This window comes from Miscanthus floridulus, chromosome 8 (genome assembly GCF_019320115.1).
Source record: "Miscanthus floridulus cultivar M001 chromosome 8, ASM1932011v1, whole genome shotgun sequence".
In the NCBI taxonomy this organism is placed as follows: Eukaryota; Viridiplantae; Streptophyta; class Magnoliopsida; order Poales; family Poaceae; genus Miscanthus; species Miscanthus floridulus.
Window position 1 is genome coordinate 66,032,392 of NC_089587.1, and position 15,960 is coordinate 66,048,351.

General features: G+C 46.1%; 2 protein-coding genes across 5 annotated transcripts; one reads left to right on the forward strand and one right to left on the reverse strand.

The window, feature by feature from the left end:
• Positions 1 to 3,941: 3,941 nt before the first annotated feature.
• Positions 3,942 to 6,491, forward strand: LOC136476570 (uncharacterized). Its single transcript, XM_066474452.1, has one exon. It carries the CDS (start codon positions 4,726 to 4,728, stop codon positions 5,692 to 5,694), a length of 969 nt encoding a protein of 322 aa, XP_066330549.1. The 5' UTR covers positions 3,942 to 4,725; the 3' UTR covers positions 5,695 to 6,491.
• Positions 6,492 to 7,332: 841 nt separating this feature from the next.
• On the reverse strand, positions 7,333 to 15,121 carry LOC136476569 (putative 1-phosphatidylinositol-3-phosphate 5-kinase FAB1D). Of its 4 annotated transcripts, none has more exons than XM_066474450.1 (13): positions 14,573 to 15,121; positions 14,330 to 14,423; positions 13,080 to 13,781; positions 12,833 to 12,977; positions 12,378 to 12,725; positions 11,304 to 12,224; positions 10,851 to 11,206; positions 10,622 to 10,748; positions 10,363 to 10,533; positions 8,882 to 10,279; positions 8,540 to 8,800; positions 7,623 to 8,451; positions 7,333 to 7,396 (listed from the first exon to the last, which is right to left on the reverse strand). In XM_066474450.1, the coding sequence occupies exons 2-12, from the start codon at positions 14,368 to 14,370 to the stop codon at positions 8,092 to 8,094; spliced, it is 4,830 nt and encodes a 1,609-aa protein (XP_066330547.1). In that variant the 5' UTR covers positions 14,371 to 14,423; positions 14,573 to 15,121; the 3' UTR covers positions 7,333 to 7,396; positions 7,623 to 8,091. The 4 variants fall into 4 exon arrangements, with proteins under 4 accessions (XP_066330547.1, XP_066330545.1, XP_066330548.1 ...); XM_066474448.1 differs by having other exon boundaries at positions 7,334 to 7,396; positions 14,330 to 14,420; XM_066474451.1 differs by having other exon boundaries at positions 7,336 to 7,396; positions 10,851 to 11,185; positions 14,330 to 14,420.
• Between the last annotated feature and the right edge of the window lie 839 nt (positions 15,122 to 15,960).

The window sequence follows — 15,960 nt, forward strand, 5'->3', positions numbered from 1 at the left end:
ATTAGCGCGTGAACCTCAAAGTGAGTGAATCGCCACAACGAAGACTAGCTTGCCGGCAAGCAAGTGAACATCGATAAAAAATCATTGTGTTCATCATTTGATTTTGAGGTGATTGGTCTTCATTGGTATTCATTCTTATGATTGATTGGTTCACTCCTCGACACGGCGGTATAAATAAATTGCTCACTCTCTTTACATTACCGCAAACTAGTTGTCAAGCTCTTTAGTGTAGCTAGTTGTGAGAGCTTGTTAGTTTGGTTAGTGTGGCTCTTTAGTTAGCCTTTGAGAGCACACTAACGTAGTGTAGTGACATAGCTATTGTATGGATAGAAACTATATAAACTAGAATTGTGATAGGTGGCTTGCAATTTTAGTAGGCTAGCGCAATACTTGCTTCGCCTCATAATTGTCTAACCGGTTTGTTAAGTGTTGTTGTAGAAATTCTTAATAGGCTATTCATCCCCCTCTAGCTATTAGGACCTTACACCGGAGTCCATGTTACTATTGCTAGAGACAACACCTATGCAAAAAGACCCTTGTACTCTCTCCTCTTTTACAATGACATGGTCCCTGGCCTCCCCCGCACACTCCGGCGTGGCAAGCGGTGGCACTAGCGATAGCGCCGGCCACCCAGGACACATGCTAACCTAGCTAAGAGGCCAAATCTCATCAAGGGTTCGACGCGAGGCGATGTGTAGCAGTTGCATGAGTCAGGACGCCGTAGAAGGACGTCTCCATGACGGCAGGCACCCTACGGCAATAGCGACGGCGTTCAAGTGAGATGCAGCAACAACACGACAGTAGGGGTAGTGGGTGAGCAACGATGACTCACCAGTGACCTAACCGAGGTGTCGACTCGGCCAGAGATGACCCAAGCAAGGCTGGCCACTTGCGTGCTGCGAGGTGAACGGCGGACCGCAAAGGCACGGCCGTGTCAGCGGCGAGGAGGCAGCACTAGAGCTGCGACTAGCGTGCGCACGACGAAGAGGGGTTCTAGGTGGGGCTAGTGGTGTGGTCAATTCAACATGAGATGGCGAGGTTGGAGCTAGCCACGATGAGGCAGGCTGGGCCTTAATGGCACGACGGTGGGAGCAAAGCTCCAAAATTGGAGCTTAGCCTGGCCGTAATCAAGGTGGGGTGGGGGTGGTCGACAAGAGGACGTAAAGGCAGAGACGTGGGCACGAGGAATTGATGATAGGTGCTCGCTCTCTGGCTCACCGTGACCACGACTCGACGACGACGGAAAGCAGCGGGAGAAAGAGAGAAACAGGGCACGACAGGTGGGCTCAGTTTGTCCTCGCCTTAGCGGGACGTGAGCGGTTGTGGCCGAGGGACCTACGTCCAAGCACGAGGGGATGAGCGCGAGCGTTCGTGATCGGCCATGGCCCGCGCGCCACAGTGCCATTAATAGCGTGACGACGGCATGCACAGCCATGTGCGGACGGCACCCAACCGGGCCAGGGAGGGGGCAGCGCGATGCAGCGAGCAGACATGAGTATGGGAGTGACACGACGGCAGCGACAGCATCGCGACATGAGGTAGCAGTGGGCGGACGTGACGGCAGCAGCAGCGCGGGGTAGGACAGTAGGGCGTGGGGCCAACGACTCGCTGCGGCCGGCCTTGGCCAAGCCCAGGCAGCCCGACCGACATAGCGTGGCGGCGCAGGGTGACCGCGCGAGACGTGACCATGTGCGCTACGTGGGTAGGCCGCGCGGTGACCGCGCACCCGGCGCCAACCAACCCGAGACAAGCACGAGCACGAATTTTAAAGCGCTGATCACGACCAAACCGTTGCTCCTAAACCTAAACCGGCTTCGCTACACTCAAGATGGCATATGGAACTACTAAATCGAATCATAGCACTACAACAATCCTTAACCCAATCTCTCCAAATAAATTGCTAAACATAGCAGCGTCTAGCTGTTGACAGACTTGGAAATTTTCTGAACTTGATTTCAATTTGCGATTTCTAGGCTATTGAAAATATTACAAAGCAATATTATTTTTAAAAGCAAATATTTCATTGTCATCTACAAACACAGCGTTCGGCTGGTAGGGTCTCGGCTCGTTTCAGCTTGTTTCAGCTTATTCTCTCTCACAGAATACTATTCAACCATCCAAAATCATCCAAAACCAGCCAAAACCTGACCAACCGAACGCCCTCAAAGTTTGTACTTCAACTTTATTTAAGTATCACACACATGTTCTATAGTATTTTTGCTTAATAAAAATTGGTTGAAACCATACTTGATATGCATGAACCATCGAACCAACTTTTGTTTAGCATTTTTATTGATCATTTTGAGTTATAGAAATTGATCTACATACTTCACCACATGCATTAACACAAGAGTATGATGCTCATGACATGTTTTAGTAGATGATTAATGGGGTAACACCGATGGTGTTACATAAGTCCACTTATCTTTGTCCTAAACTTTTATTTTAGTTTTGACCATTAATGGCTAAAAAATATGTATAAGGTGATAGTTTTGACAATTAGTGGCTAAAGAATTATATAAATCGATAACATGATGATGTTTATATCTTTGTTTATCATGGAACATACTTTCATGGAGTAATATATATCCTTTTCTATTCAAAGCAACATATTCTTATAGAAATTATTTGTCAAAGTGCACTGTTGAAGATCGTGTCGATGTATTCTTATAGTATATAACTCTATAGTAAAAGAATTATTTTCTTATATAGATAGATATTATTAGTCAAAGTGCGGCATTGAAGACCGTGCTGATGTCCTAATTAAGGCAATTCCCAATATTATACTGTGATGCTATATCCAATACTGGACCTATGGGTACACCTAGGTGTTTGGTTGATCTATTTCCTTTCTACTCAAGACAGAATTATTAGTTTAAATATGCTTTGATTCAAACACATATACTCTAGAACGGATGGCCCTCTCAAAGTTAGAGATGTGCCAAATAATAGAGCCTTATTAGGGTCTGTCTGGAACGCATTAATTATTTCACAAGAATTATAAAGAAATTTTATCGAAATCAGTTCAATTTAACAGAAAATGTAGGACTGAAGTAAAAATCCCCTCATCCCAAACATGGCCAAGATATGTATTTAATTTGCGACTAGAGAGAGTACTTGGTTTGTCATGGGTTGGGTTTGGGAGGGCCAAAGGCAAAGGCAAAGGCAAAGGCAAACAATAACATACAACATGCTAGCTCTTTGCATTGGTACGGTTTCCCAACCAATGCAATCCTAGTAACACATATAATCACACTCTCGTTCTCCTAAACCCCACGAGCGCCTAGACAGTAGGGTTATTAACATATGCAGTCCATCATAGAAACTGCTTGTAACAAGGAGCTAGGAGGAGGCATGATTGCTGGGTTGGTTGGGTTGACGGTTGGTTCTTGGGGATGATGGGGAGCCCCGGCCCTGGCCCGGGTGAGAGGAGAGGCTGTCTGTGCCTGCTTGCTGGCTGCCTCAAAAGGCGGTTTGCGTTGTAGCGGCCAGAGAGATTTGTACGGGTACAAGGAAACCCATCATTCCGGTTGCAGCGACGCAGCCTCAAACTGATGCCCATTTCCAGGCCATCCATCATCCTCCCGCCCTGTGCCATGGGGACTTGGATTCCCTGAATATACTCTCCTCAGCCCCCTAGAGAGTAGAGACCGGGCCTGTGTCCTCTCTCCCCAAAGACAGATCTCTCGTACTCCCTGCCCGCCTTTGAAACCCTGTCTTTCTTCCTTCTCATCCTCTCGGTAGTCTTGGAAACAGACATTCTTGCTAATCATCACTAGCGACGAACTGGACATCTAGATAATCTCACGTGGAAGGGGATGCTTTTTACACTAGACTAGACGCTCAGTAATTTCTGAAACGAAGACGCGTATAATACTTGCTGAACGGTGACAAGCGCATGTATGTACCGCAGGATCGGAGTATTTTGCAGCTGCGACGGAGGCCATGGTACGGGCTCCAACATGGCCGGCCTTGTGAGTTGTGACGCCAACATGGCAGGGGGTCAAGGGCAGACAGAGGAGAGGCAGCACAGCTCAGAGACCATACGTATATGCAGGGATGAAGGGCGCAGCCAGCCGTGAATTGCAGCTGCTACTGCTACGGTCGTCTCATCTCATCTCTGATACGATACGCATGGTCGTCTCATATTCAGAGTTGCAGCCTTGCAGGCCAAGAGTAGACTAGGCTGTTGGGTTTTCCGATGCCGGACGGCTGCTCTGCTCCTTCATCCTGCATGCCATCACTTGTTCTTGACTGGGAGCAAGGAAGCACGGAGGTTGGCTCACAGGGCGAGGCGACCACCCAAGCAGAAAGAAGCAGTGGGCATCTGGCAACCGGCATACGGAGTACTCTGGCATGGAAGCCATGGATTGAAGCCAGACTGTGAGAGTGAGACTGGTGCAGCAGCATCGAAATGAATCAATCATCGTTCCCCCTGCGCAACAGACACCCCATCATTACCCATTACCATAGTCCCTCCCCTCCCCTGCATTGCTTTCACTCCCAGCTCTGACACCTCTCCTCTGATGGCCCAGGGAGTCTGTCGTGTGTGCCTGCGCTGCGGCTGCCTGCCTATAAAACCCAGCGACCAGGCAGAGGCAGGCTCAGCGCACACCGCACCAGTGTCCTCCTGTCCATAGTCCATCTGTCCAACATCTATCTGTCCATGCACAGCCACCGCCACCACCATTGAGCAGAGCAGCCAGGAACAGCAATAGCAATAGCATGAACGCGTTCTACTCTTCCATGGCGCACGGGCTGGACGCGCTGCAGCGCAGCCAGCACGCGTGCCTATCGGCGGCCTTCCTGCAGCAGGTGGCGGCGCTGCTGCGGTCGCTGCACTCGCAGCTACTCCACCTGGTGCAGCGCCTCCACCTGCCGCCGGGGGAGAGCTGGCTGGACGAGTACATGGACGAGACCTCCCGCCTGTGGGACGCCTGCCAGCTCGCCCGCGCGGGAGCCGCGGGGCTCGACGCATACTGCGCCGCCGCTGCACGCGTCGCCCCCGCGCTCCGCGACTGGCTCTACGGCTCCAGCGGCTCCGGCGGCTCCCACTCCCACGCCGCGGCCGTGCGCCACCTCCAGCGCGCCATCACCGCGCCCAGGCGCCACGCCGTCGCGCTCCACCAGGATAACCGCGCGCTCGCCGACGCCAGGCTCGACCCGGCCTCGCTCCTGCTCGACGACCGCTCCCCGCTCGAGTTCAAGCTCAACGCCTTCAACGGCTTCCGCGGCGTCCTCTACGCGCTGCGCAACGCCACCTCCTTCCTCCTCGTCCTCCTCGTCTCCGGCACCGTCACCTGCCTCCCCGACCTCACCGCCGGCTGCTCTTCCGTCACCCACCACCAGCTCCGCGCCTCGGGTGGTGGCTACGTTGCCTCCGTCGCCCACCTGCGACAGCGCGTCGCCCAGGAGATGGAAGGATGCATCATTGGCGGCGGGATCATGATGTACGAGTTCCGCCAAGCCAGGGCTGCCATTGACGGCCTCAAGCAGGACTTCGACAGGGTCGTTGCCATGGGCGGCTACCGCGACGACATCAGCGACAGCCTCGGCCAGAGAGCCGAGATCATCAGTGGCTGGGTTGGGATGCTGCGATCAGGAGCCGAGGCCGTCATCGCTGAGCTCGATGACTTCTTCGACGAAATCGTCGAGGGCAGGAAGATGCTCTCCGACCTCTGCAGCCATCGCTAGCTAGCTCCTCCCGTCCTTAGATTATCAGCTGGAACAAAATTAAACTTCACAATCACAAGATGAGTTGTTCAGAGGAACGGTTTCAGCAGGCAGCTCCACTTCTTCTATTCTATGCCACCCTAGTAGTACTAGTAGATACTCCAACAAGAGGCTAACAAATCTAGGCAACCCAAGAAAAGGTGCTTTTTGTTTGTTTGTTTAATTTGTTTTCCTCTCCCCTTCTCTCGTTAAGTGCAGTGCAGTGCAGTACGTGCTGTTTACTCTCTAGCTAGCTTAGCAAGCTAGCAACCACTCTAGTAGGGTGTCCATACTTTAAGTCATGCATGTAGCAGCAGAATCATCATCCTCTTTGTATGCTTCCCAATCAACGGCGGTACTGCCACTTCCTATTGTGCCTGCCTATTGTCAGAATCAGAACCAGAACATATCTCTAGCATTCTTTTCAACATAATATACTTCAGATTTAGACGTACTTTTAGTTATAGTATATAGTTATATATATATGGTAATAATATCACAGCTGATGCTGAAAAGGAGAATCCGCGAGTGCCACCAATCAGACCTCCGAAAAAGGAAAACCAACTCTTCGCCCTTTTCTATAACTGGGAAAGCACTGTGGTGGTGCGGCCAACTTGTTGGACATATATGGGAGACAAAAAGGAAGAAGAAACTAGACTTTTCTGTTCTTATTCTTTTTTGCTTGTTCGTTTTGTTTTTGGTGGTAGGCTTATGCTTTCGTCCATTGAACCGTATCGTCGCTTCCCACCAGCCCAAGAATATGGTGAATGGTACAAAAAAGACCGGTCATTTTAATAAAACAGAGAAGATGAACAAACGGCCTAAGGGAGGGATGGTTGTCGTTTTAACAAAACAGAGAAGATGAACAAACGACCTAAGGGAGGGATGGTACCTTTGTGGCCGCTTTTGTGAGATTCTTTTCTTGTGATGCTTCTCTTTGATATCTGACCCCAGTCACCATTTGGTTGTATAATCATGAGGAACAGCCTTCTGGAATTGGAACAGAATGATCACTTTGTGAACGTCTTTTGAGCCAGAATCATCCTCTGGACCTCAATCTTATGAAGAGAACCACTGCCGGCAAAGTTTGCAATGCCAAATTGATTGAGCTGCCTTGCAGGGCCAAAAGCAAGCGATATCACGGTAAGCAGCAGGGCAATCCATATTCCATACTTTGGGTTAGGGCTCTGCCTCTGGTGGGAAAAGCTGAGCTTCATCAGCCCACCAAATCCAATCTCTTCCTCAAACAGACACAATGATCACCTCTTAAAGCAGCAATCAGAATCGCTTGACCAAAATATAAGCTGCTCATCATGAATTCACACTGAACTGAAAAATCAAAATACTGATTGATTAGAAAAAGGTCAGGTTAATATTCAGTCAACCTGCTGAGCCAACAGAAGAAAAGTTCTTGGTATCAGTTATCTGGTCAAGCAAAAATTATATTACAAGCTCCAACTTAGATGATAATGTGCTTTGGCTCAAGAAGGGAAAGTAGCATATAATTAAGTACTGAACTGATCAGTGAAGTTTGTACTCAGTCATGAATTGTCACAAAAAAATTACCTCATCAATGGTCCAGGCATACCTGTATAGCAATAAATTAGCACATAGAACAGCAATCAGTAGGCACATCACCAGGCCTGTACTGCCTGATGCAGAACCTCATCTACAGGGAAGATATCTGAAAAATAAAAAAAGGCATAAATGCGTATAAAAATGGTTTCAGGGCATACATGCATATTGAGTGAAATTCCAGAAACAGAACAATTAAACTTAATTACCCATTCTAAGTAACAATGGAACTCCGTTTATAAAAGAAAATACAGAGTAGCTTGCAATATGTTCTATACCAGATCTGAAAAAGCTGTACATTGTGGAGAACCAAAAAGAAGTGAAAGGGGGCATACCGAAACTGGACAGTATCCATCAAACACAAAATCTGTATTGTGCTGTGTGCAACAAGATCAGAGGGCAGGCTTTTATACGGCGCCGCTTTCAGATCCCAGCAAGTACACTGGGGGTACATAGTACAACATAATACTAAAATTGACCTAATTTCAATAGAGGTGGGAAATGTCTATCTTGGACAGTTAGTCATAAGTGAAGAATAGACTGCTTCAGTCACACAAGTGGTACGTCCAAAAAATGATCATATGAATTCTTAATTTCACTATAATAATTATGAAATTAACAATGAACATTTGTATAGGTACACGTCATGTAGACCTCACTTGCCCAACAATTTGCCTAAAAACCGCAAACTTTTGGATAGATTAACAGTGAGGTCCTCCTATGTACACCATTTTACAAAGTGAAAAGTAGCCAAACAACAATGGGATAGACTTCAACAAAACTGCCAGGAAGTCCTGCACAGGATTAGGTACACCCCTCAGTTTCATTTAGGTGCTGAAGCAGGTTATCACCATTCTGGACTTCCGCCAAGTTGTGATTGCTCTGACCAAGGGATTTGCATTGCTTAGAAGAATTATCAGGACTCCATGTGTCTGGAACTGACAGGAAGTACTTCGCCATGAACTTCCTAAACCTTTTCTTGTATTCCTTGGGGGAAATAACAGTTGGTGAAACATTCTTGGGTACTACCAGAGAAGTCTTCACCCATGTCTCCAGTTGTTTGTCCCAAGTATATTGCCTCAGATAATCAATGATGCCAAACACAAGTTCGTGCTTCTCTTTGTCCACTCCCACAAGTAGAGAATAGTCCATGACATTCACTGACTGCAAGTACAATAATTATGTTCACAAATGTTATCATTGAAAAAACATAACTGCCAGTAACTGTGGCAAAGATGTGTTTTATGCTTACAGTGAGGAAAGCTGTGTCATTCCAGATTGCGCGCTGCAAAAGATGCTTTGTTCTTCCACCAATATAGATTGGAGAAAAACCCATGTCCTCAACATAATTTTGGTCCAGGTAAACAGTATCATGATCATTTGAGTCAGTGACGCGTCGCGAAAAAGTAGCACCTTTGAGGTCATAAATTCGTGAAATATTGTGGCCAAAGAGAAGATTTTCCATCACCATCAAGTCGATCTTTACCTCTTTGCCATGCCTAATTTGCTTAACCTGAAACAGGCAAGTGAGTCCACATGAAAAAAAAAGCAGGAAAATGAATCGAAATCAAACTCGAGCTCTTGATATAACTACCTGATAGATTCCTAATATCTTGGCAAGGCAAGTTTGGCTTCCAGTGTCCAGAGAATGGTAAACATGCTTAAAGTAATCAGGGGCAAATGTAATAAATGACTCGAACTCTGTTTTCTTGATTTGCTTTATGATGAACCTGTCATCTGTCGTCTTTGCAAAATAGGCCTTGCTCTTTCCACCTTGAGCATTCCACTTCTTGCAGCGGCTTAAGGAAGTAATATATGCAAGCTCGGATGGGCAACACTTTTTTCGGAGTGCAAAGAATTGATTGTCATATACAACAGTGACCGAATATTTGCCTCTGAGAGTCACTTTCCCGTTCACAGTCATTTCTGGATGCATCGGGGACAATAAAGATGAGCTATCATAACCAGAAAAGTCATCAGATGAAAATGAAGACACAGATGACAAGCTTGCTTCAGAATCTGTAGATGACCATGACGACGAGCTGAAAGAATTTTCAGACAGAAAACTATAAGATTTCTCCATTGCTTTAGCATGCTCTCCCTTGGAATAATCCATTCCATTCTCAAATTTTAAATCTATCAAATGGCGGCGTTCATCAGATATGGCAAGAGCACGAGCTATTATGCTGGATATCTCATCTTCCATTATGCACAAAATATTACCACCTGGACCTACCGCAAACTGCGGAGCGTATGCCTTGTCATGTTGTTCAAACAAGGGAGGAAGATAATGTGGCAAATAATTGTTAATGAGTTCAAACTTTTCCAAATATCCAATTTGAATGTCATTCCTGTAAGCCAATTGAGACTTGGCAATTGAATTCCAAATCCACCTTTCCCTTTCATCCCAATAAGGATATTTGAACTGTTGGGGAGTGCTACAAGGCTCCTGTTCCATGGGTATTGGATCTGCTACTGTGTCATTGACCTGGACCTCATTATCATTGGATATTTCGGAACAAGGATCATTTGTGCTTTCTATTGTGCCATCTACCTTTATTTGACCATGAGCAATGGATGATTCTTCAGCTTTACTACCTCCATTGCAAGTTAGTTCCGAGTGCCCAGCTTCCTGGCTTTCATCAAGCAAGGGTGCTGCAGCATCACATGATTGAGGATCAAGTTTGTTACTTGCAGACTCCGTGGTACTGGCTACCCCCAAAGCTTTTGTAGTTTTGTCATATGTAGATTCACTGATTTTTTTATCAATACCAGAGTTATCGCCATAGATCCCATCAATAGTGTCAGCAGGATTCTTGTAATTAGCAACACTTTCTAGTTGGACAGATTTACAGTAGAATAATTGATGTAGACGGTGGTCCCAAATGTAAAGCTTAAGTAGAAGGTCCTGATAGTACCAATTTATATTCAATAGTTCATGCACAGACGACGAGAGTATCCCATTTTGATCAGCGGCCTTGTCCACAGAACTCTGCAGGACAACACAGATATAAAAATTCAATCAACAATAATAAACAGAACAAACACCGAGGCAAATAGAATGCATATACCCACCTCAAACTGGGCCTTTTCTTTTATCAACAACTCTTCTAGTTCAGTGAAGTCCTTAACAGGGAGTGCGAGGCCACAATTGATTGCTAATGTTATTGCATCAGGATGTTCATTCTTCAAGTTTTGTAGAAATCTTGCAACCCCAGAGAAAAGTGCCATACCTTTAGCATGAATCTTGAGAGATGGAGCATAATCGTCAGGCACCATTGTACAATAACTGAAGATAAGTAATGAAAAAAACAGTCAAGAGAATGAACCATACATTTCTCCTTTGTCCTTCAAACCAATCCTGTCTGATGGGGTTGATGAACTGGAGAGTAGGTTGTGGTTTGCAGGTAGCGTAAATTTCAACTGATGAGTACCGGAACATAGCAACTTTAGAGCCCAACCTGAAATTAGTAAGAATGAGGAAGTATTCATCACCAAACTGCAAAAAAGGTAGTTTCCATGGAATTGTTATATGAAACCCTAATGGCTAGCAGGAAGTTTACCCGAAAAAGCGCAAGCAATCCCTGTTGACCAAATGTCCACATATGGATAACCTTCTTGCTGCAGAGTGGCTCGAAAAACTGAGTTCAAGGAATTTCCCAAACGAGAGGTTGCATGCTTCAGCTGATATTAGTACTCTTGGAGTTGGTTTGGATACCCCATGTTCATGATCACATCTTGAGCACCTAGTCCACATCCATATTTTTCCTTCGGATTCACCTGGTAAATGGTGTTGGGGCACCAAACGTTTCACTAGAACGGTCAAATTTCCATTTCGGTGCGTGTAGGAGTACATGTGCGACTCTGGAGGCTCTCCACATGAGGAGCAACTCAGTTTCTGCAAGGGAAACATTAAAAGCTGAGCCTCCAGCAACCGAGTCAAATTGTATTACAAACACAAAACACAGATATTTCACGTAAGAACAAAACACTAGAAGGTTATGAAATAGTGTCACCTGATTCTGCAGAATGTCTTGCAAATATCGCCCCAAGGACACATCAAAACTCCCATAGTATTTTATACGGGTTAAATGGCTTTGTTCACAGATAACCTGCTTTTCCGTGCACTGGCTAGACATCAAAATCAGTATGCTGTGAGAATCAAGTGCATCATCAGTTTGATCATCGTCGACATATTTCTCTTTGATAACAATACTTGTAGTACTATGTGCCCCATTGTCTTCCATAACAGGTGATTCTCCATTTTTACCACTTACAGAAGAACTACTCGGCATTATCGCTTGAGTAATTTCTTGTTTCTGGGCATCATTTATGGACTCCCCATTTTCAATGGAAACCGCAGACTCTTCTATCTTTGGCCTATGGAAACCATTACTAACAGTTTCTTGACCGGATTCAGCCCTGACTTCCTTCCTATTATCATTTGCCTCTTGCAATGAAGTAACAGGTAAGTAAATATTCTGGTGTAACATGTCAGCGAACAATTTCCTTAGTGGCCCTTGGACTGGTAATGTTAACCTCTCAGTAGTATTGAGCCTTGCACCTTGTTCAAGGTCATTTGCAGAGCTGCTGGATACTGAACTGAATGCATCCACATTTCTTGGAGATGTCAAAGGTTTGTTCACATCAGCATAGCTGTTAGAAGTGGCATGGAACAGTCTAAGTGCTGGAGAGTCATCATGTGAAGGAAAGCTAGGGATAGCACCACTAAGAGCAGCAACATCATAAGCAGTTGGTGATGTCCCTTCTGTAGCAGTAACAGAAGTTTCTTTTGGGGTACTTTTATCATTTAGAAAAACCCTTTGATCTTCAAAGAAAGATGTTTCAAGGATCAAGTGATATGCTGCAAAGACCGTAAAATGCATTACTTGTTTGACTTTCTTCAATTCTTCACTGTTTGTTCCTTTTAGCAGTATCTGAAAAAGAAAGAAAACCACTCTAACTGTAAATATTAATCCAAAAGGTATGGAATACCAATCAGTTTGGGACTTGCTACTAATTCAATAAATGGTATTAGTGCGCATGGAATAGACTATTTCCAGTATACAATGAGCATGAACTATACATACCGTGCAACCGAGTGGACGTGGAAAGCCTTCCAAGAACATTAATGTTTTAGATGTCATCTTCCCACCCTCACTGGCGTTGTTGTGCTCCTCGATAAATTTTTCGATATGAAAGTAGTCACATTGCTTCAGCTTTGGTTTATCCAAAACTTCTGAAAACGATATTATGGGAGAGCCTGTACAGCGTGCAATTCTTTGTAGCCGGTTGAGTTTCATATCAAGAATTAGCGTGACACCTTCTTTCAGAAGAAGTTCTTGAATGTTTCGTGAAACAGTTTTCTCGACCAGAACAACATTGGGACTGCATATCTCCATCATTTTACCAATAGCTCTCTCCAACAGATCCTTTTCCTGATTGTTAGAGGCATAGAAAATAGAAGGTATTATTCCTCCGTGAAAAAAAAAACAGAAGCCGAGGTTTAATATTTGCATACATATATAAATATGTAGCATCTAACCTGATCCATTGAATTAAATGATGACAAACCGACATCAGAATGCCCAAGGACTCCTTTGAGAAGTAGAAGCCTAGGATTGTGGCAATTTGTCGGCATGTGCTTATGAGCAGCATTCTTCTTGAAGACTAACCCCTTGAACACCTCACTGCAACCAAACCAACATTGCCACAGGTTAACGGATATAGTTTGAAACAGAAACAGAAATCCTATTCCTATGTATTGATGTGAAGACAAATTATTGCTTCACCTTTGCCGGCGAGTACCAGATGCTACGCATTTGACTTTGATGTAAGAGCCAGGGTCCATTTCCTTTCCCATGCTACCATCAGGTTTAATAAGTAGCGCTGCTTCCCATGACAGGGAGGTGACGATGTCAAGCCAGCTATCGCTACCCTCTTCGTTGGAAGACGGAATGCCAGCAGATGCGAGAAACCGACTGACAAGTATCTTCAGCTGGCCATTCATAGCTTCTAACATCGCCTTCTCTCGTTCCTCCCTATGATTGCTAGTGCCGGAGTCATGCTGCTTACCAGGGGATGGGAAACTTGACTGGCCCCACTTTATCCCGTCACTATAATCATCGTCGTCGTCGTCATAAGCGATGCTTGTAGCAAAACTCTGGGCCTCATCCTCCTTATCTGCCGCTTGAGGTGGTATCCAGATTGTCTCATTTTCTAGAAATGAGATCTCTGTATTACTGCTTCTGCCATTGGTACTCTCGGCCCCATCAGAATCGTCACCGGACTTGATGGAGCGGTCATCAACAGAAGATGTGGATGCATGACGGCTGATACCACCTTGTCTGTGGCCTGAAGCGCTGGGGGGAACATTGTTGTCATCTGTGGACTGATGATTTATATGCTTATCGGCATCCGCAGCCTGACTCTGCTCGTGATGATCCCCACCATGGGGACTGCGATGGTAACCATTAGCCTCTGGTGCATCCTCCCTGTTGTGTTGGGCAAAAGGGAAAAGGGTGAGGATGGGGGGCCTCCATACATATCTATGTGCTTTTACACTGGATTGTTAATAAAAAATTAAAGCTGTACAGGTTTAGCTAGTTGTTAGCAGGCAAAGAAACAAAAATATCCCTATTCAGTGTTACCAACACATAGAGTGCCAGAGAATAATTGAGTTAGATTCAAGCTCTGCAACACTAGTTTTCAGGAAAAAAAAGGGACATATGCTTAAGAAATAGATGCTGTATAATAACATAGCCTGTTGGTGGTGGTGGTAAAAATAAAAAGGCTAAGGTAGGGGAGAGTATTCTGCAAAAAGGCTAAGGTAGGGGAGAGTATTCTGCAAACGGTCCAGTAACATGAATGATACACCTGGACCTGATTGAGGAGGGGAGGAAAGTTAAACATGGAAGCAAGCAAAGTAATAATAAAGTGGATTTGTTAATCTGATGAATTGGTTTGGTTGCAACCTGAGCCAAGCCGGAGGAGGAGGCTGAGGATTGATTAAGCTCGACGCAAGAGAAGAGAACTGAAATACCTGGTTGCGTGGTGGTGGCGCTGATCCATGTCGGAGCACATTGCCTGTGGCGAAGGCAGGCGGCAGCTTGTCACATGCCCTTGCGGTTGGTCTGCTGGAATTGGTTATGGGCCAATGAAAAAGGGGAAAAACCCAAGTTAGTAGCAGGCATAATACACTTGTAAATTACTACTCGTAACTTTAAGGAATTGGAGCAGATCAGATCCGAATCCGAATGCATAAAGGAAGGGAAGAGAAGGGGACCTGGTGGGTGTTCGTCGCCGGCGAAGGACCTCCTAGACCTGGGCACCACCTGGCGCAGGGAGGGCGGCGGTGGGCCGGTTGCGGTTGGCGGCAGGAGCTAGCGCTTGCGCACGTGGGGCGAAGGGTAGCTGAACTCCAATCCAATCGGAATCGTGTGGATTGGATGAGGAGCGAGGAGGGCGGCCGCGCGCACACCCCCGAGCGATCGATCCTGGAATCGGAATCCCAATGGTACGGTACGGGGTGCCTGCAAGCAATTCGGCGGATGGATCTCTCTGCTCCTCCGTCCCGTACCCCGAGATACCAAGCCGGTGGTGGAGGTGTCTACTAGTGCTCGGTGTCGGGCGCTAGAGTCCCGTTGCTCGACGGCGCTGGAATCCTCCCCGGTAGCTTGCGCGGGGGCTCTGGCCGCAGCGATTGGACCAGCTAGGTAGCTAGGTAGCAGAAGCACGCACACCAGGCACACCAGGAGAGGAGAGGAGAGGAGAGGGGGAGTCCAAGGTAAGGCAACAAAGCCAAGCCAAGTCTAGTCTAGAAACGAGAAGAAAGAGGGAGGAAGGCGAGCAAGGAAGACGACGGCAGGTGAGGAACGCTCTCCCTTGGTCGCCGCTGGGCCCCACCTGCCTCGAGTGCCGTGGGGCCCGCGCACAACTATCTTCTTCCCTTTTTCTTTTTGGGTTTGGAATTAATTAATAATACTGTACGCGCAACTTAGAATTATAATAATTACTGTATTAAATTCTCCTGTACGGAGCATATCTCATTTTAATTTTTGATTTATGTATTTATACGATCATTAGTACTGTGCGTAGTAGTAATTGCAGACAGACAAAATATAAATAAAAAAATAAAATTGGTAAGCGGCGGGCGCCGACACGACGACACGGTCAGGTCAACAAGAAGGCCTCGAGATGGCGTCACCACGATAGGCAGGGCTGACTCGGCTCCCTCGATCTACTGCCTGAGCCGTAGGAGTATGCCCCGTATGTATATCGTAACACCACCGGATGGAGTAGATTCTGGCCGGACGGAATTCACGTAATGTCGTTGTCTATCGTAACAAAATATCTGGTTAGACAAGCACTTTTATCATAGAATCAACTTTCACGTGTAATCCGAAGCATGAGTAGCTCTATCAAATAGGCGTCTAGTCTTAGGACCCATTTGACATAATTCTGCTCCACCTCTGACAGACGGTAGAAAAGCTATACCCAACACTTTATAATTTAAGGCTTCTCCTCAAGTGCTCCATTTGAGGAGGTGTCAGGATGCTGAACAAAACCCTTATTCTTATTGCCTATGCTGCTATAGATGGGATACCACGATCGTTGTCGTCTCTTCCAATTTTTTCCAAATATAAATTTAATGCTGCCAAAGAAATCTACTCC